Source organism: Medicago sativa, chromosome 4 (assembly GCF_051527215.1).
Source record: "Medicago sativa cultivar Bolivia chromosome 4, Bolivia_mono, whole genome shotgun sequence".
Lineage (NCBI taxonomy): Eukaryota > Viridiplantae > Streptophyta > Magnoliopsida > Fabales > Fabaceae > Medicago > Medicago sativa.
In genome coordinates, this window is record NC_140752.1 from 89,600,494 (window position 1) to 89,621,109 (window position 20,616).

At 33.3% G+C, this 20,616-nt stretch overlaps 1 protein-coding gene, 2 long non-coding RNA genes and 1 pseudogene across 10 annotated transcripts; 2 read left to right on the forward strand and 2 right to left on the reverse strand.

The window, feature by feature from the left end:
- Positions 1-3,349: 3,349 nt before the first annotated feature.
- Positions 3,350-5,439, forward strand: LOC146933501 (uncharacterized). Its single transcript, XR_015007483.1, has 2 exons — positions 3,350-3,488; positions 5,180-5,439. It is a non-coding gene; the product is annotated as an uncharacterized LOC146933501 (long non-coding RNA).
- A 2,346-nt stretch (positions 5,440-7,785) lies between these two features.
- LOC146933502 (pentatricopeptide repeat-containing protein At5g66520 pseudogene) lies at positions 7,786-12,441 on the forward strand (annotated as a pseudogene). Of its 7 annotated transcripts, XR_015007488.1 has the most exons (6): positions 7,786-9,620; positions 9,732-9,895; positions 10,042-10,143; positions 10,264-10,353; positions 11,508-11,582; positions 11,732-12,441. The product of XR_015007488.1 is annotated as a pentatricopeptide repeat-containing protein At5g66520 pseudogene, transcript variant X5 (transcript). The 7 variants fall into 7 exon arrangements; XR_015007487.1 differs by having other exon boundaries at positions 7,786-9,895; XR_015007485.1 differs by having other exon boundaries at positions 9,732-10,143.
- A 2,891-nt stretch (positions 12,442-15,332) lies between these two features.
- Positions 15,333-16,101, reverse strand: LOC146933503 (uncharacterized). The gene is made up of 2 exons (XR_015008425.1): positions 15,552-16,101; positions 15,333-15,510 (listed from the first exon to the last, which is right to left on the reverse strand). It is a non-coding gene; the product is annotated as an uncharacterized LOC146933503 (long non-coding RNA).
- Positions 16,102-17,199: 1,098 nt separating this feature from the next.
- LOC146933504 (F-box/FBD/LRR-repeat protein At5g56420-like) lies at positions 17,200-18,711 on the reverse strand. The gene is made up of 3 exons (XM_085708401.1): positions 17,944-18,711; positions 17,668-17,841; positions 17,200-17,575 (listed from the first exon to the last, which is right to left on the reverse strand). Exons 1-3 carry the CDS (start codon positions 18,709-18,711, stop codon positions 17,300-17,302), a joined length of 1,218 nt encoding a protein of 405 aa, XP_085564527.1. The 3' UTR covers positions 17,200-17,299.
- Positions 18,712-20,616: the final 1,905 nt, after the last annotated feature.

Here is a 20,616-nt window from a genome sequence, read left to right on the forward strand (position 1 = left end):
TAATCTGCAAGAGTGGAGTAGGGTGAGTGAGGACCATGTCGGATCAAAATTCTTTTCAGTTAAGAAAATCTTGCATTTGACATAGACCTGCACTAGCTCAAATTCCAATTATACATTTCTACTCTAGACATTGAAAATGTTAGCCGTGTCTGTGATCTTTATCAAACCCTCTGCAATGTGATACCTGTCAAATGTACATGATTTGTCAATATAAGTCTTCGGTCTTCCGCCTTATCATAATAATTGTCACATTTACAGAAATATAAATTGTCCAAAAAAGAACGTACCTTTAATTTCAAATGTAAATTTAATTAGTTTTTTTTCCCTTCATTTCAAATGTACACAATTATCAATTTCTTTTTAACATTATTACACACAATTTTCAAATGTAAATTTAATTAGTTTTTTTTCCCTTCATTTCAAATGTACACAATTATCAATTTCTTTTTAACATTATTACACAATCAATTTCTTTTTAACATTATTACACACAATTTTAGACGTTTCAACTACATATAGATTTTTTTGATGCAAGGCAAAATTACTTCATTTCTTAGTAAATTACTTCATTTCTTAGTAAACACGGGGCTAGACTTAGTAAATTACTTCATTTCTTAGTAAACACGGGGCTAGATTCTAACTAATTAGTAAACACGGGGCTAGATTCTAACTAATATTATGCTCTAGACTATGAACGAACAACTCAACATTTCTTCTTTTTGTTGGTGGTATCCAGGGATCGAACCCTAGACCTTACATATATTATGCATTGTCATTACCAACTGAGCTATGCTCACCGGGACACTCAACATTTCTTCTGAAAAAATAAGATGCTAATCATCATGTGAAGGAAGAACTTCACGACATTATTTCAAAATCCGTTCAAGTTCAAACCTAAGGACTGAGCTAGCTTGAGCTTCACCCAATCCAAGATATGTGAGCAACGATAAATTCTCTCGCTGACCCTTTATAACAAACGTGAGACGTTGACGCCAATTTTATTCTCACCTTGTCAAGGTTAATCACGGTGAAATTCGTGGTTAGTAAAACTCAATAGATGATTAATAAGCAAGACATCTAGTTTAGCCCCTCTATCCCATATTATTTTATTTTATGTATTTTTAGTTTTAAATAATTATTAGATTCTTTCAGAAAGAAACTTTAAAAAATTATTAGATCGTTATGAGCAAATTTTCCACAGAAATATATACAACTAAAATAATTAATTTTTTCCTTAAAAAAACTAAAATAATTATTTATTTATTTTAATAATAAAAATAATTAATTTTCAAATTTTCAAATTTAGATATAAATTTGAAGATCCCTGTGAGCTTAGTTCAGTTAGTAAAAACAATGCATAGTATATAAATTTGAAGGTTCCTGTGAGTTTAGTTCAGTTGGTAAAGACAATGCATAGTATATGCGCAAGGTCCGGGGTTTAAACCCCGAACACAAAAAAAAAAATATAAATTTGAAGGAAAAGAAAAAAGGAATTAGATTGTTGAAGAGAGTAGTTACATTTTCAAAGACCTTCTGTCCCAAAAACACGTCACTTTTGATTTAAATGTATCATCTAATTGATAGTTAAGTCACCTGATCACCAAGTTATTATTTTTATTTTAAATAATATTAGCCTTTAAATGGGTCTCACGTGTACACATCATTTGTTTATAATTTTTAAATAAAATACATATTAAGGATTCAATGGCTCGAATGATATTAATTAAACTAAAAAGAGTCTTTTAAAGTTGTGCACGGTTTAAAAAAAATATTAGTTATATTGATTTTAATGGTATTTTTTTTTTTTTGAAACATCATCATTAATTGTAGCTACAAATTTTTACGATCCAGATTTTCAATATATGTAAATCCGACAAATTATCCCTATCATGTGGACTGGATTTCTAATGGGATAATTTGTATGACTGACTAATGCGAGATTCAGATATCAGCAAATAAATAAAAAGAAATTGATAAAAGAAAGAATCGCATCAACTTGAGATGGATATTTCAAAACAAAAAAAAAATCAACTTGAGATTGTGAGACCAACTTTTATCTACTTTATTTCCTATTTTAATCATGGGACTCGATAGTTGCTGAAGAGAGAGAAATCTTATATAGTTGTCGGTGACTAATATACCCATTTATTTTTTCTTTCTCCGATGGTGGTCCTTCACATGTTGAGGTCTTTGTTAAGTAAAGGACATCCCATTGAAGATGCTCTAAGTATACTAATAATTACTAATGAGGTTAATTTCAGATGATTGGACTTTGTTTATCTTTTGGTTGAATTACAGATTACTATCTCGTTAACAAAAAAAGGTTGATTTCGTACAATTATCATTTCAATTCATATATGAAGAATGTTAGTAACTCTTTTTTTTAACACCCACTCTCTTATCGGGTGAAATCAACGTCGATTCACCACTTTATATGAGTTTCATTTTCAAAGTGTAAGAACGCATTAATTTAACTCAATAAGAAAGTAGTATTAAAGTGTGTAAAAGAAAATGTTGCTCGCACTACTCTTTCGTATACTCCACTTGGGTTAACTCAATTTATGTTTTTACCTTAATCATTTACTACGATAGCAACCCAATTGGGTTCGCTTTCTGACGTTGGCTTAAGACTATAGAGTGTATTTTTCTTAAATTCTCATGTTTTTTCTCCGATATTAATTTTGATGGGTTAGTCAATACAAAACATTATTTTGACCACCCACACAAATTAACGGTAGAATTAAACCTCTTAATTTAGTCGACTTTAGACCAAATACCAAATTTTAACAAACTTGTTTTCTACTATGACAGCTATTGTGGGTGGAAGTGTCTATTAACCAGATCTAAACACTTTATTTAGTGTAACCAGATATAAACAGCTTTTTATTAACCAAATGTATGTGAATTGCATTAACATCTCTAATTTTATTGTTATTTTCAAGGGTCTTGTTAACGAGTGTCCCCGGGGCACTTTTTAAGGATCCTAAAAGAAGAAATTATTTTATAAAAAGGTCAAACATTTCGATTTCCAATGCATTAATTACACGTATTTTCATGATAAGTTACCTTTTAAAGGCCTTAACTAGTGCCCGGGGCACTTGTTAACATTTCCCTATTTTCAATTAGCCTTTCACAGACAAAGTCCGTGTGTGCCATCATGTCAGCACACAACATGTCAACAACAGAACAGAACAGAAAAGAAAGGTTTGTTTGTTTGGCTTTTCATTTTCAAAAACATCAAATTTAATTACCTCGTAATACGCAAAAAAAACAAAAGAAAAAACAACCACTTTTCTCTCTCACATACAGACAAAGTGGCTATGACAGTAATATAACACTAGTCTCAGGTTTCACATTTCTCTCCTTCTCCCTGTGTTGTGTTGTTTTGTTCTCTCTGCACAATACAAATTTACCAATCAGAGGGCTTCACACTCCTGCCATGGCATTTTCCATACCCACTTCCCCAACTCATGTTTTCTGCTTTAAAGGTATATTTTTTACCCTCCTCTTTCTCACTCATTTTCCATTTTCATAGGGTTTTGCTTGGTTAAAATAGTACTATTTATCTATATTATGAACTCTCTTCTTTGATTTTGAGCTTGTTGTGTGTGTAATGTGTATACTAAAACCCTTAAGTGGGCTTCATTTTCTGATGTGGGTGTATCTGTGTGCATTCTATTTTCTGATAGTAGTTCTCATGTGGGTTTCTTTATGTAGTCATTCTTATTGATAAAGTATGTGTCTTTTTGCTTAAGGATTGATTGTGTTTCTTTTATTAGTGAAATGGGTTGGAGGGGTTAGATTAAATCAACTTTATGTGATTTAAGAAATTCACATAAATGGATCTTAGGAAATGGGATAATAAGTCCTCTTTATTTTTGCTATATAATTGATGGAAGGTGGTGAAGGAAATTTTGGTTATATATTGTTGTGTTGTGTCCAACAATATTCTTTTGTTGGTTAATATTGTTAATGATAGTCATTCCATTATGTTGCATTTAGGAGATGTCACTTGCTTGTAGAATTGTTTGTGATGTGTAAGAAGAGATAGTTGATTGGACAAGTGAAGAGAGTCCTTTTGTGCCGAAAGTGTTTAATATTTTTAGTCTTGAAGAGGGTCCTTTTGAGTTTGTTGGGTTGCTTTTTTTTTTTTTTTTTTGTAGGCTTTCTCTTGTTCCATAACTTACTGATTGAAAGCTTTCTTTTCAAGATTCTCCTTTGCCGCGAGATCTTTGCATAATTTCTTTTGCGGTCATAAATGATAGGAAAACTATCAAGCAAAAATACCTTTTGGTTTTACATTATATTCTTTTCAGTTTTCTGTCAATCTGGGTATGAGAAATTCGACCACAGATTCATTTGGACTGTTTTCTTGTAAATACACATGTCCTTTTGTTACTCATTCTGAGATATACTTTAAATAAAGTGATTCAGAAGTTAAGTCAAGTCTTTTTGTTTAGATCACAGCAATGTTGTTAAGTAGCTGCCTTGGTGCTGTGATGTAGTGGATTCCGAGCCAAACTCGATTTTATGGCTATGGTGTTGCTGGTTTCTCATGCCGCAATAATATGGCGATGCTATGATGCAGTGGCCACAATTCAATTCAATTCGTGACAGCGTACAGGTTGCTATTAGAGTGCTCTGTGCCACAATAATAAAAAGCTGCACCATACGCATTTAAGAGAGTAGAGGTTGAGGTTTTGTTTTGCATTTTGGTAACATAATAGCAGCAGCTACTCAGTCGTTAGTAACTGCTTTCAGAATCAGTTAGGCACTTGTTTTTGCATTGCGAAGCTGTTATTTTCATATGGAATGGATCATTTTGTTTAGGTCTTGTAGTTAGCCTTTGATTTTTCCCTCCTACACTAAAACAATTTTCTACTATTGGTTTAACATTCTAGTAATATTAAAGAGGCAGAAAATGTGTACAAATGTTTAGAGTATCTCTTTTCCCCTTCAAAATAATTAGGATAGGTAGGATTGTGTTATGGACTATCGCTGATGTTCTTTACTTTTATCTTTGTTTTCATCCTTATGTCCTTTGTTCACTCTGCTTTCATGGACTTCTGTTCCTTCTTTCGTGTGTTTTGTCTCTTTTTTATATATATTACTGTTTGATTTGCTTGCAGTTTTGCTTAATCTTTTAATATTTATCTTAACAACTTCTAATGAATTTTAGGTTCGCCAAAACTAATGGCGCATGCCGCAAAGTTTCAATCCTCGCGTGCAACACATGAAAAATTTATTGTCATTTGACAGTAATGAAGTTATGCATTAATATACCTAAAGTTTGGTATTGGGAATGAAGCCATCGGTCCAGATAGAGTTTATTTATTATGATGTATTTATATTGAAATTTTTGTACATTATTGATGTAGTCTTCTGGATCAATCATTTGTTGTACATCAATTTGCTATATAAATAGTGACCTCTTTAACATGCCTTGTTTACATGCTTTTAGTTTCAATGTTTTTTGAATCACAAAGGTAGATTGCTACTAGCACCTAATCCCAGCAGAAGCCATCTTGCATCCTTTTGCAATTTTTCTGCACTTGGATCTCTTTTCTTCACAACATGATGATGCTAACATTAGTAGTTTCTATGGCACTTTAAAAGCCAATAGTAACCTTGCTAATTGCTATCGTCTCCAAAGAATCTTCTTGTGCTTGAAAACATTTCTCAATGCAGACCAAAGCTTTCCAAACACACTTGGTGTTGTCCAATATGCTAAAAAACTTCCAAGTCCCTTTGAATTCACAAGCTAAATTGAGACATATGCTTAATATCTGCAATGATCTGCATGTGTAGTTTCTAGTGTCTCATACAACTTTTATTACAAAGTTCAGAAGCCTCTGTGAGCAAAATTTTCCCATTCTTCACTCGTGTGGTGTTATTTAATTTGTTGGGCTTTTTTCTAACATTTCGTGTGAATTCAGACTGGATGATGGTGGGTGGAAAGTGATGACAATAGGGAACTTTCTGGTCAAGCTTTCCTCGTCTTCCTTGACATATTTTCCAAGTGTACTAGATATTTTCTACAATAAGTATGTGCAAATGGCAAGTTTTGTGGACTATCCTTTTTCCCCCCAAGAGTGTTGATGTATGTACACACCAATCCTTGGTTTGACTATTGCATTTCGAATAATCCTACTCAATAGGTAAATATTTAAGTGTCTCTAAGGAAAAAAAATAACTTATAGCTACTATTTACAGTCTCATGTTGTTGTCCCTTTTGTTTTCTATATAGAAAACAAAAGGATTGGTGTGACATAGAGGATGTTAGTTTACTTGGCTTCATTCTCGCTAGGATGACATAGAGGACTTTGTAGGTCAGAAAACTAACAGCTTCAAACTTTATCAATGGTCACTCACTAGGTAAAAGTTAAGATTTGGGAATCCACATTAGGGTGACAAGAATTGCAAATGATCTCATTTTTATCTTCATTTTAGAGGAAGGTTTTGTGCATGTGATCAAACCACTCAAGTCAATCTGTTTTGCTTTGTATTTCAATTTTAGGATATATACCTTTTAAGAAATGTATTTTTTTTCTTTTAATGAAAAGATTATATTAACTTTCCAATACACGAACAAAAAGAGGAATGAATTCTTTAGTAGCCTCTTTTGTATCTTAACTAATGTCTCACATGTGCGTTCGCACAGATTACTATATTGTCGAGTACACAACATCACATCGACATCAAAACAAACACGGTACGCAATAAGCACAACATGCATCAAACCGAAATCAAAAGCAAACCAAGCACAATAAAATCAAATTGAGTTGATTCTAAGAATCTTAAAAAAAAACTTGAAATAACCAAATAGAAATATAACAAATCATATGGAAAGTCATAAATCACATATGCTTCATTACCCATCCAATATTATAAAATATTGATTGCCGATGATAATGTTGAATCATTTACTTCTAATAAAATATTGATCGTTGATGACAATCTTGATTGTTGTAATATATTTGTGATTTTCAATTAAAAGTTTGCTATATTATCTTAGTTGTTAAACTCTCTCGTTAATATACATTTAATTTGATTTGCTATTAATTTGTGGTTTTTTAATTTTTTGAATACCGTTAAGCCAATTAAATAATTGGTTAGTCATATGTTTTGGCAAACATCCAATGAAATAAAAGGCAGGTTAATTATTTTTTTAAATGATTTTTCCCATTATCCAACGGTGATGAACAATAACCTTAGATGGTTAAAGTTTTTGAGTAATGATATTTTGACATCCATTTGATGACAATTTTCTTGACAATCTTGTTTTTCTCACTTTTTATTGGTCAAAAACAATGGAGAGAGAAAAAGGAAGAGAGAGAATAACAACATCATGTGAGTATGAGAGAGAAAGTTGTCCAAAAATTGTCAAAAAGTGGTTGTCAAAATATCATTTCTCAAAGTTTTTTACCCATTGACCAACTGACCATGAATAGTAAAATCAACAGTAACATTAATGATAAAAAAACAGTAACAATAATGGCAATAGTAACAAACACTTTACAAAATCCATTCTATAAATACCCTATCTTCATTCATAATATGTATAAATACTTTCAAAATGGTTAAATGTTTTCTTATATGCATCACTTTACTTGTCATTGTTCTGTTCGTTATAAGTATTATCAATATTGAAGAATTAGGAATGAGTTACGTACGAATAATTATATTTAGCGTTTTTTCATTATTAGGCTTAGCTTGGATTATTACCATTTGTTCTTACAGAGACATAGATTAAATCATTGTCATGATTTTTGTAATTGTTGCTATTGAATAAGATGATATTTTTATGTTTGGTGTTGCTGACAAAGTTTTTTGTGTTGAAGTGGGATGTTGATTTGATTTTTTCGGTTTGTGTTGTGATGAAAGACCTTGCCGAACAGATAAACTTGGTTTCATAAGTGAAACTTATGTATCAAGCAACATCAGCTAATGAGCTCAATCAGAAACAATTCATGTCTTCATCTCTTACAACAATGGCAAAACCTAACCATGAAACAAACAAAACAAATCCACGCTCACGCCATCACCAACAACCTCACTCGTTTCTCCTACATCTCCAGCAGAATCCTAGCATTCTTCGCTCTCTCACCGCGCGGCGATTTTCGCTATGCACAAACTCTTTTCAAACACATGCTCAATCCAAATATCTTCGATTACAACTCCATAATCACTTCTTACGCAACAAACTCACAATTCCACAAATTATTCTTCGTTTTCACCAAAATGCTTAGCACGAACATTCGCCCCAATTCTCATACCTTCACCACGCTGCTAAAAGCATGCGTTTCTCTTTCTTCTCTCGAACAAGTTTTCACTCTATCAATGAAGTTGGGGAATTCATCTGACGTGTATTTCGTAAGTTCTGTTATCAATGCGTTTTCTAAACACAGTGCCATACACCTTGCACGTCAAGTGTTTGACGAAAGTTCTAACAGAAATGTTGTTTGTTGGACAAGTCTCGTCAGTGGATATTGTAGTTGCGGTTTGGTTAATGAAGCGAGGGATGTGTTTGACAAAATGCCACAGAGAAATGAAGCGTCGTATAGTGCTATGGTTTCTGGGTATGTTAGGAACGGTTTTTTCAGTGAGGGAGTTCAACTATTCCGGGAGTTGAAGAAGAAGGACAAGGGTTGTGCATGTGTGAAGTTCAATGGGGCTCTTTTGGTGAGTGTTCTCAACGCGTGTACAATGGTGGGTGCTTTTGAAGAAGGGAAATGGATTCATTCTTATGTTAAGGAAAATGGTTTGGAATATGATCTTGAGCTTGGAACCGCGCTGATTGATTTCTACGTGAAATGTGGATGGGTGAAGGGTGCAGAGAAAGTTTTTGATAAAATGCCTGTTAAAGATGTTGCTACATGGAGTGCTATGATTTTGGGTTTGGCTATTAATGGGAATAATAAAATGGCACTGGAACTGTTTGAGAAGATGGAGAAGGTTGGACCAAAACCTAATGAGGTTACTTTCGTTGGGGTTCTTACCGCTTGCAATCATAAAAGTTTGTTTGGGGAGTCAGCTCGGTTATTTGGAATTATGAGTGAAAAATATAACATCACACCATCTATTGAACACTATGGATGTGTTGTTGATGTTTTGGCTCGAAGCGGACAAGTGAAAAAGGCCTTAACTTTTATTAATAGTATGCATATTGAACCAGATGGAGCCATATGGGGGTCTTTGCTCAATGGATGTTTGATGCATGGTCATTATGAATTGGGGCAGAAAGTTGGCAAGTATTTGATAGAGTTTGAGCCTAAACATAGCGGTAGGTACGTCCTTTTGGCGAACATGTATGCCAATATGGGCAAGTGGGAAGGTGTTTCCGAGGTAAGAAAACTGATGAAAGATAGGGGAGTGATGATTGTTTCTGGTTGGAGTTTCATTGAAATCGATCAAACCATACACAAGTTTTTTGCTGATGATAAATGTTGTTTGTATTCAAGAGAAATTTATGAAGTTTTAAGCCGCCTGGGAAAGAAAGTTGAGGAATTTTCAGGAGACAAGGATGCTTTTTTTATTTGCAATTTGAATCAATAACTTGATGGGTAAAGAATCTGTAAATGAATTTTATATGTACATATGTACATTGACACATTTTCAAGGTAAATGAAAGCAATTTGCAGGGTTAGATATTATCAAATTAGTAATAATTCAGCATGTGCTAGTTGACATTGATACATTTTCAAGGTAAGTGAAAGCTTTATTTTTAGCAGGACTCTTCTCTTTACATCTATGCGTTGAAGGTGTCATTATTTCGTCTGTAAAGATGGCTGAAGTGAAATCCTTGTTTGTTTGCCCCAAACAAACAAAAAAGTATTGAAAATGAGGAAAATGTTATAGCAATCCTGTTCGTCAAATCTGGAATCAAGCCTAACAAGTATTTTCCTTAGTCTTGGTGGCACTATTCGGCTACATCTGTTCTATGATAGAGTCTAGAAACATATCGCTTCTTGATACACTGCAGTTCTGTTGATGATGTGTTTACTGATATTGAAGACGTGGCTTTCGTTTCATTGCTTCCAGATAAAATGTCATGATGTTGCTGTTTCACTGCCTTCTGGATTTAGCTGATGCAGTTGTGGAATTTTAAGAGTTGCAGCTCTTTTTGGTGAAATTGAAACTGAGGTGAGAACTGACCATCCTGAGATTGATTATTATTATAATTATCTATTAAATATTTTTCTTCTTGTTTGATTTTATTGTTTTATTTCTATGATTGCTAACAGTTGGAGCTTTCTCTCACAGATTGTCTCTGACAGACAGAAGAAAGAATCGGCCCCTCCAGTCGTTATCTCCCAGAATGGCTCAGAGAAAACAATGTACTTCTTGGCTGAGGTATGCCACATTTCTCTAAACCTAAGATGATGGTTACTATTGTTATTGTTATGTGGTTGCTGCTGTTATTGTTGTTGTTGTGATTATTATTGTTGTTGATGATGATTATGATTATGATTATGATCATCCTCATCATCATTATAAAAAGGCTAAAATATGGTTTTAGTCCCTGCAAATATGCCTCGTTTTGGTTTTAGTCCCTATAAAAAAAAATTGTTTTTGGTCCCTGCAAAATTTTGTTTTTTAAAATAGTCCCTGACCCCATTTTTGTGATGATTTGCATACGTGACACATATGACTGAACCCATTTTGTAGTTTTTGGTCCCTGCAAAATATTTTGTTTTTTAAAAAGGTCCCTGCAAAATATTTTGTTTTTGAAAATAGTCCCTCCAGGGATTATTTAAAAAAACAAAAAATTTTGCAGGGACCAAAAACAAATTTTTTTTTTACAGGGACTAAAACCAAAACAAGGCATATTTGCAGGGACTAAAACCATATTTTAGCCTTATAAAAATCTATTTTCTTAATTTCTTCATTGTATTTTTACTTGCTTAGTTTGGTTAGGTACAACTGATTAATTACTCTAATAAAAATGAAACTCTTATTTATCAGTTTGAGGGGTTTGACTTATGGTTGTTACTTAGTGGAAATTAAATAGTTTAATATTGATAACAATTTTTTAGAATATCATATCATAAAACAAAGTGTAACTGATGTCATGCAATAACCGAAAATTATTGTTTTGGATTCGTTGATTTCACTAATATTTTGAGTACCAAATTGATTTTTCAAAAATCTTGAGGACTAAAATTGGTGTTTAGTCTATAACAACCTTTCCTTTCAAGAAATTACGGGTTCCATGTGAATTCTTTCTTGTTGTTTACTCATTAGATATTTAGCTTGCTGTTACTTGTTAGTTAGGATTTATGCACAAGATTTCTTAAGTCTAGTTCTTAAGCTTCAAAGGGCGAGTAATATCCAGGAAGTGACTTTTCAAATTTTGGGAAACCGTCTTTTGCATTTCTGTATGATCTTAAAAAATTGTTTTTTGGAATCACATGGTTCTGACGATGTGAGTGAGGCCTTATGAACAATAACCTGTGTAATTTATTACTTCATGAACTTATCTTTGGTGGCTGGTACATCTCCTGCAGGCATCGCATCCTTACGATGCTGAAATGGAAAAGGAACTTAGCTTTTCAAAGGGTGACTTTATTGTCGTGCGGAAGGTGTATTTTCATCTCATCATCCTGTTATATTTTTTTTTAGGGAACCAATTCATCTGCCACTGTCATAATGAAATTTGGTTGATGAATTGGATTTGATGTTACATTCTCTTCGAGTCTCTATGTTTACCAAAATTCTAAATGTTACACAGGTGAGCCAAACAGGGTGGTCAGAAGGAGAATGCAATGGTAAAGGAGGGTGGTTTCCTTCTGGCTACGTGGAAAAACGGCAAAGAATCCCATCTAGCACATGGCTGGAGAAGTTTACTAGGTTCTCCTCGTTGTGCTGTTCATTCTTTGCTTTGTCTCCTGTTTTTGGTTTTGCATTGCATCATTCAAAGAAGATGAACAAAAGGAATGTAGAGGATGGTGGAATTGATGGAGATGGTACCTCTTGTCTGTTATCACAGAATGAAAAGAAGAAAAATGTGTCAAGCTTGCTATCTGATTCAAAGTTTACATGTGTGAAACCTAAGGACTGAGCTAGCTCGAGAGATTGTAGTATGGCTTGAGCTTCACCATATCGTACCGAATACATACATACTAGCAATCCAAGATATGCGAGCAACGATAAATTCATGTATAACAAGACGTCGAAGCCAATTTTATTCTCACCTTGTCAAGGTTAATCACGTAAAACCCTAAACATGATTAATAAGCTAGACATCTAGTATAGTCCCTCCATCCCATAATAATGTTAATATACCTAAAGTTTGGTATTGGGAATGAAGCCATCGGTCCAGATAGAGTTTATTTATTATTATGTATTTATATTGAAATTTTTGTACATTATTGATGTAGTCTTCTGGATCAATCATTTATTGTACATCAATTTGCTATATAAATAGTGACCTCTTTAACATGTCTTGTTTACATGCTTTCAGTTTCATTTTTCTTTTAGTTTCAATGCTTTTTGAATCACAAAGGTAGATTGCTACAGTGCAACTAGCACCTGATCCCTGCAGAAGCCATCTTGCATCTTTTTCCAATTTTTCTGCACATGGATCTGTTTTCTTCACAACATGATGCTAACATGAGTAGTTTCTACAATAAGTAAGTGCAAATGGCTAGTTTTGAGGACTATCCCCCCCCCCCCCCCCCCCCCCCCCCAAAAGAGTGTTATGTATGTACACACCAATCCTTGGTTTGACAATTGGCTTTCGAAAATTCGTACTCAACTAAATATTTAAGTTTCTCTAAGGTCACATATTCTCAGAATAACATTAACTACCTAAACAAATTTAAATAATCTGAACTTGATAACCATGTCTCGTGGTTATTCAAAATCAAAGCTCAATCTGTTTTGCTTTTTTATTCAAAATCAAAGTCAACTGCAACTTTGCGATGTTCCTTTGCCGTCGTTCCTTAGAAATTAAGAAACAGGTGGTTGACGTTGAACTGCCTGGAGCTTGTTAAGGGGATGAACTTTGCTGTTACTCATATTTTTAGAGAAGGGAACAAATGTGCTAACAAGATTGCTTCCTTGGGTGTTTGTACTTATGGTTTTGTTTGTTGGGAAATTTCTTCTTGTATCGGGACCTTTTTATTTGTAATAAAATAGGTCTCCCATATTATCATTTTTGTTAATGTTTTTGATTGTTTATTGTTGCACTTTTTAACTCTCACTTATCCCATGTTACTTGTTGATTGGGATTTTCATGTAGAAGATTGCTTTTTTGACAAAGAATACTTCCAATTGACACATGGAAATGACCTTAATACCCCTGTGGTAGTTAACAACCACTGGGAAACACGCCGGTCGTTAACTACCGCTTAGTGCCGGCGGTTGTTAACTACCGCTGTGTTTGTGATATATTCACGCCAGTGCCCATATTCCAGACAGTCCCTCCATCATCACTATCACCATATTCCACAGTCTCTCAAAATTTCACTCTCTCTCTAAAAAAACTGTACCAAATCATCCAAAATTTCTTCCACTAAATTACAAGTAAGTTATCACTTATGCTATTGTCATACATTTTAGTTAGTATATGTGTTTATATGTTTATAATTTTAGTTGTTGTTTAATTATTAAATTTTGAATATTTGTTTTTAATATAGTTATGGTTGTAGATCTGAAATGCTATTAACATATATTATGAATATCTGTTATAATGAACTTATATTGCTTAAATGTATAATTTTTTTTCGAATTTTAATTTTTTTTTCGAATTTTATAAATTTTTTAGGGTTTGAATATTTGTTGTTAATATAGTTATGTTGTAGATCTGAAATGCTATTGACATATATTATGAATACCTGTTATAATGAAGTTATATTGATTGAATTTATAATTTATTTTCGAATTTTATAAATTTTTTAGGGTTTGTTTAGGATTTTTAGGGTTTATGTCAAATTTTCACTACAAGTGTTTGAATGAGTTTTTCATTGATTATTTTTAATTTCTATGTGTGTAGATTTGAAACAATGGCCGGGTGGATCGACGTTCATGCAACATTCAACGGCGGAGAACCTCAGAGGTTGAAGGTTCGGTGCCTTGTAACGTTAAGAGATCTCAAGGATCAACTGAATGAATTCAACCAAGGAGTCAACCCAAGAGACACAAGGAGGGTGCAAAATGTTCGGTATAAACGTCCAAAGCTCGACGAGGGGAGCGTATCATTCACTTGGGTGGAGTTAAAGAACGACGAAAACGTGACGAGTATGTTTTGGGAGCACACCAAGTTCCAGTGGATCGATATGCGGGTGACGTTGCTGAGATCAACTGAAGATATCATCAACAGCTTGATTCCACCAGAAGATCGTCATTAGTTAGGGTAAGGTGCATTTCAACTACAACATTTGTCTTACCTATGAAATGGGGTGATTCAAACTTGCCAAACGGCAAGGACTCAAGCATTTCGCTGGGCATTAATGTTTTTCCTTTGAAAAGATTAAATTTTTGTTAGACTTGCTTAGATGATGGTATTAAGTGTCAAGGAATGGACCTCATTTCGTTGGCACTTGAATACCATCATCTAAATCAAGCCTGACAAAAATTTATTCTTTTCAAAGGAAAGCATGAATGCCCAGCAAAATGCTTGAGTCCTGTTGTTTGGCAAGTTTGAATTTACCCCATTTCAGAGGTAAGACAATTGTTGTAGTTGGAATGCACATTCCAACTACAACAATTGTCTTCCTTTGGATGGGGTCATTCAAACTAGTTAAATGGCAGGACACCGGCATTCGTCCGGGAGTGTTTTTGTTCCATTCTAAGTGTTAATTTCTTGTTGGCTTCGTTTAAATGATGGTATCGAAGTGTCAAGGTCTGGACCTCATTCCGTTGGCACTTAGATACTATCATTTTAAACCAAGACCAACAAGAATTTAACATTTGGAATGGAACAAAAGCACTTCTGGACGAATGCTGGAGTCCTGCTGTTTAGATAGTTTGAATTGACCCCATTCAAAGGTAAGATAATTGTTGTAGTTGGAAGGTACATTTCCGAATGTAATGTAATGATAGTTGACGTACATGTCTTTTACGTAATGTAATTATATGTAAATAAAATTGTCTAAGAATTAATGTTGTGTACTTATCGAATTTATTTATTCAATACGCCATTTTTATTTGCATTAATGTTGTGTACTTATTATAATTTACTTATTCGATACGCAATATTTATTCGAATTCACGTTAGATTTTATTCGAATTTTAATTATTTGAATTCACGTTAGATTTTATTCGAATTTTATTCGGATTTTATATAAATAAATGAAAATAAAAACTAAAATAAAGGAACACAAGTAATATATATAAAATCACATTTTATTAATATAATAATACATTTACAATGGGGTAAAACTAAATCTGCTTCGTCGTACCAATAACATTAAAAATAACATCTTCGTCGTACATTTATTCCTTAATAGGTGAAGTCATCTTCGTCGTACATTTATTGAGTGAGGATGAACCTGAGAAATACCAGACCTCAATTTATTGACTGAGGATGAGTCTGAGAAATACCAGACTCAATTTATTGACTGAGGATGAGCCTGAGAAATAACAGACTCACTTTAGTATTGACTGAGGATGAGCCTGAGAAATACCAGACTCACTTTAGTGAGTACATTAAGAAAGGAATTGAGGCAGATGGCCTTGAGGAGCTTTACAAGAAGGTTCATGCTGCAATTCGTGCTGTTCCTCACTTGAATATATAACCAATGAACAAGTTCTGGTTGAGTTTCTTTGAGTACTGGACTATGACAAACAAACATTTTTTAGAAGAAAGAGTAAAGAAGTAAAGAGGAAATGAGAGTAAGGAGGAGAGAATGTGAGGAAATGTGAGAATGTGAGGGTTTTTATAGGGGAAAAATGTAGAAAAAATAGGTTGAATGAATGATGGAAAAAGAGGTTGAATGATGGAAAAAGAGGTTGAATTTAGAAAAAATAGGTTGAATGTTGAAAGAAAATAGGTTGAATGTGGAAAAAATGTGGAAAATATGTGTTGAATGAATGAAGGAAAAGAGGTTGAATGGTGAAAAGGACGGTGCATCCTAGAACGCACGTAGCGGCTGTTAACTGCCGCTAGAAGACTCCAGCGGTTGTTAACTGCCGGCGCATTAACCAGCGGCTGTTAACTGCCGCTGGGGAAAATGGTCATTTCCATGTGTCAATTGGAAGTATTCTATGTCAGAAAAGCAACCTTCTTTCATGTAAGGTTTTTAATGAACTTGTATCCTATTGTTATTGCCTTTAGGTATTGGTCTAGTACCCTAATTTGTACTCTTTTTTCATCTTAATTTTTATTAATATTATTAAGAGTGTTGCATATAATAAGTGATGAATATGGGTGTCAACATAGTTGATATGTCTTTCTTACCTTATGACGCATATGCACTCTTGTTTAAGAAAATAAAGAGTTGTGTTATTTGAACTTCCTTTTATGCGACAACTTTTTATACAGCCAAAATTTTACAAAGAAAATGAGGTATTAGCACGAAAACCAAAGCAATGAAGAGAGAAAGTTGTCACAATAGTTGTCAAAATGGTTGTTGAATTGAAATAACATTTTTCAAAAAGAAAATCAAAAGTCAAGTGACAACAATCAATCAAGCATTTAAAGCTCCAACAAATTTGACAAACGAGGGATTTGTGCAAAGGAATGAAGACCGCAAAACTTCAAAGGTAGAGAAAGGTTTACGAACTAACTCAAGCAATGGAACGAGAGGTAATGACTCTTTGCAAAATAAATCAATGTCGTAAATGCAAGAAGTATCTGAACATAATATATATCAGGACCGATCCAACAAATCTAAAGGCCTGCCCTAAAGTAAGATTTGAAATTATGCCTTTTTAAAACTAACACCAATAAAGTTAGCGATATTTTTAATCCTTATTAATTTTTACAATGTTAAGCAATACAAAAATAAATATTAAATTCATTCAGCAGATTGATTAATTTTTTAGTTAATCAATTAGCAGTAAAATTTATCATATGAAACATAAAATAATTCATTTTAATCAATTTAATAGTATTAACTAAATTAGATTTACAGATTTGAGGCCTCAAAACATGTGAGACCATGGCGATTGTCTCACTTGCCACCCTCTTGGCCGGACCATAAATTGTTCAATTCAAGCAATATGTGGTTACGATAAAAATGCTAAACAATGTAGTTTATATAAGGAGACCAAACATATATTGTTCAAACCAACAAACCCAATAGTAGCATGAATATAAACTTAAGAAAACACAAGGTATACATCTAGGAAACATTCATATCAATGACAGCTTACAAGCAGGAGAGATCCTAGGACAAGATGATAGATCTTCTAAAAATTGGGGGCTCTCCACTGGATATGAGTAGCTACTATGGAGAATTTCCATAACCTGTAGAAGTTTAGCATTCTGCAATATATACTTTGCAAATCGAAAATCAGCTTCCAAAGCTTGATAGTGTATAATACGACATGTTGTAAGATGAGAGGAAACACATTGAGGAACATGATATGGGTATTTCCAATTCTTGTTGGTTTTTGAAAACTTCGTCCACTGTTCATTAGAGATAGAACATGATTTGTTAAAATAATTGAAGAGAAGAACAAACAAAAACTAATAACTATCCATGGATTTCGCTTACAAACCTTTGAAATGTAAAGAGTTTGAAGTTTGGGACAATTCTGGAGCATTTTCACTATCTCGTCCCAATCATATTTGGCATCATAAAACCAGACTAGTTGAAGGTGAATTAAGTTTTCAAACACGGGAAAACCTTTGTAATATGAATTGACTTCTTCAATGTGAAAACATCGCCCCATCTGCACAACACAAAATGCATATAATAATTACAAAGAACATCAAAGATCGCATATAATATAATACTGATGATAAAAGATGATGCATAATCTCATATATGATACCTCAAATACAGTTAGAAACTTGACATTATCAACTGCTCTGAACGGAATATCGAATAAATGGATTTTGGCCTTGATCAACTTGGATGAGGATTTAAAACACCCTCTCGTCATAAGACCAGCTGCAGTTGTTACTTGAACATATTTAGTTTTCAGATTCTCCAATTCGAGACATCCAGACAGAAGTTTCATTAAATCATTCATATGAGCAAAACACACAAAACACAAAGTTAGGGTTTTGAGCAAAGGAAGATGAACAGAACAACGAAACATATTGGTTACACGTAAATTCTTTAATTTTAGAACCACGAGTGTTTCACAACGAAAAATGGTAGGCTTCAAAGGGACGGTGTCTAACAAGTTTAGATAGAGATCCTCAACACCACGTCGTTTTGCTGCTTCAACCCATTCGTTGAAACTGAAACAATTAGTACTCTCCCAATGTTTGGAATGACACTTGAGATGAAAATATTTTAGGGTTAGATGTTGCACGTGTGGGGAGAACATAATTGTATTCAACATTTGACTGAAGTGAATCAATGCACTTGAATTGTTCACATCTTCATCGTCGATGTTGGGAATGGTGAGCGAGTGGCATACTGGGACCCACCTCTTTGAAAGAACAATGGTTCTAAATGCTTCTTTGAATGGAAGAAAAGCAAGAATGTGACTTAATATATCGTCAGAGAAGTCGTTGATATTTTCTACTGTCGCCGTCGACTGTGACGGTGGCAATTTTTTCCTCTTAATAGATGTATTTTCTTTTTCCATCAAATGAATTTTTTTGGAGAACAGTGGATCTATTCGGGTTGAAGAGGAAATCGGCCGAGAAGGTTGAATAATTAGAGGTAAAGAAAACCCTTGTTTTAACTTTTGTTATTGGGAAAGAGCCTTCAACTTCTCCAAGTCCAATTAGTCTTCTAATATAAAATGGAAAATTTCTTGTTTCATCCCATAGTTACAAAATACACTCCATTGAGATTATTTTTTTTACACTAATAAATTTATTTCATTTCGAAGCTTTAAATATTTGTAATACATGTTTGACTCAAATCAAAGATTTTCGGACTAGCATATAACTTTAGATTATTACTTTTTCCACCCTATTCATTTCTCGCGCGCCCTATTTTTTCCGAAAATGCCCTTGAGATTTTCGAATTTTAGAATCCAAACGGAGTTTTTCCTTTGTTATGAGGTGAAAAAAAATGAGTTTTTCATTAATTCGGATTTTATAATCCGAAAACCTCAAAAAATAGGGTCCACTCCTTGATTTTTTCGGATTATAGTCCGAACACCCCCTAAACACCCTTTTTCAAGGGAAAAAACAGGTATGATTATATAATTCGAACTGTATCAGCACAAATTTTGAACAAGTGTGTAACATGGATATTCATTTTAAGAACAATATTAATCTTCCTAACTCTCATGGATAGTCATTTTAGGTCATTGTTAGTTGTTCTTAGTCAAAAATCCGGTTTTCAAGCTACTTGATCAGATTGCTCCGAAACTTTGCCTTGGGCATAAAATAAGGGAACAAAAATCAAGGATCATGACTCCTTTAGAATTTTTTGGTGATATTTTTATGATTTTATTTGACAGGTTTTTATCATATTTTACTTTGTTTTTTTGGTTGTTTTTAAAGACAAAATTCAAAACTGCTGAAATGGGAGAAATTCTGATTGCTGGTTATACATAAGCATATTTAGGATTATAAAATCCGAACTCACATAAGATTTTATAATCCGAAAACCCGAGGACATTTTTAAAAATTTTACAAGGTGCGTGAGAATGTCATAACTTTAATATATTGCAAGGGTATGAGCAATACAGTTTGCTTGCCTGCTAATGAAATTAATGTTATAGTTTGCATAAACATAATTGGCTTTGTGTAAAATATGAAACTTGGAATTTACAAATAGTACGTGAATTACATTTATATTTATATAAATGCATTTAAACAGAGTTTACATAATCGTATTGTGCTTAAATTGAGTTTGCGTAAACGTATTTGAATTAAATTTATGTAAGATTAAAAAACTCAAACCCACTTGAGTTGATCTAGTGGTATTAGCTTGAAACCTGAGAGCTTGCTCCTTGAGATCAAGATCTCAAGTGCTCCTTGAGATCAAGATCTCAAGTTCGATTCTCTCTGGAGCAAATTCGGATGGGCTATCTCAAGTTCAATTCTCTCTGGAGCAAATTCGGATGGGCTAATTTAGCTTTTTTTTTAAAAATTAAAAACCTCAATCTACACGTGGTATGTATACTAAGTTTAGTAAACGTACTTAGAACTATGTTTATGAAAGATCTTTTTTGAAGGATCTAAAAACACATAATATACATAGGGTACATGAGCTAATTTTTAGATATACATAAACTGAGGTTGTGTAAACATATTTGAGGTATACGTAAGATAAAATAGTGGAATGTTTCAGCTGTTTATAGCCAATGTAAGGCTTATTCAATCTTTATTGCATGGATCATCAAAAGCCATTCATAGGAGCTATTATCCACCAGACTATAAGATTAATTTTTCATCAGAAAGCAAATCAAAAACTTTCAATTCCACATAAATTATACGTTAAAAATCTATAATTTATTTCAAAGTAAACACCATAAAAAATTATTAGTCATCCTAATTGACAAACTACAAGAAAAAATTATTAAAGGAAAAAA

Excerpts from the sequence above, each read along its gene's own strand:
- LOC146933504 (XM_085708401.1), bottom strand. The coding sequence starts at position 18,711 with ATGGAAAAAGAAAATACATCTATTAAGAGGAAAAAATTGCCACCGTCA. Across the intron at positions 17,842-17,943 it reads AGTTTCTAACTGTATTTGAG|ATGGGGCGATGTTTTCACAT; the intron begins GTATCATATATG and ends TGTGTTGTGCAG. Across the intron at positions 17,576-17,667 it reads AAACTCTTTACATTTCAAAG|TGGACGAAGTTTTCAAAAAC; the intron begins GTTTGTAAGCGA and ends TCTAATGAACAG.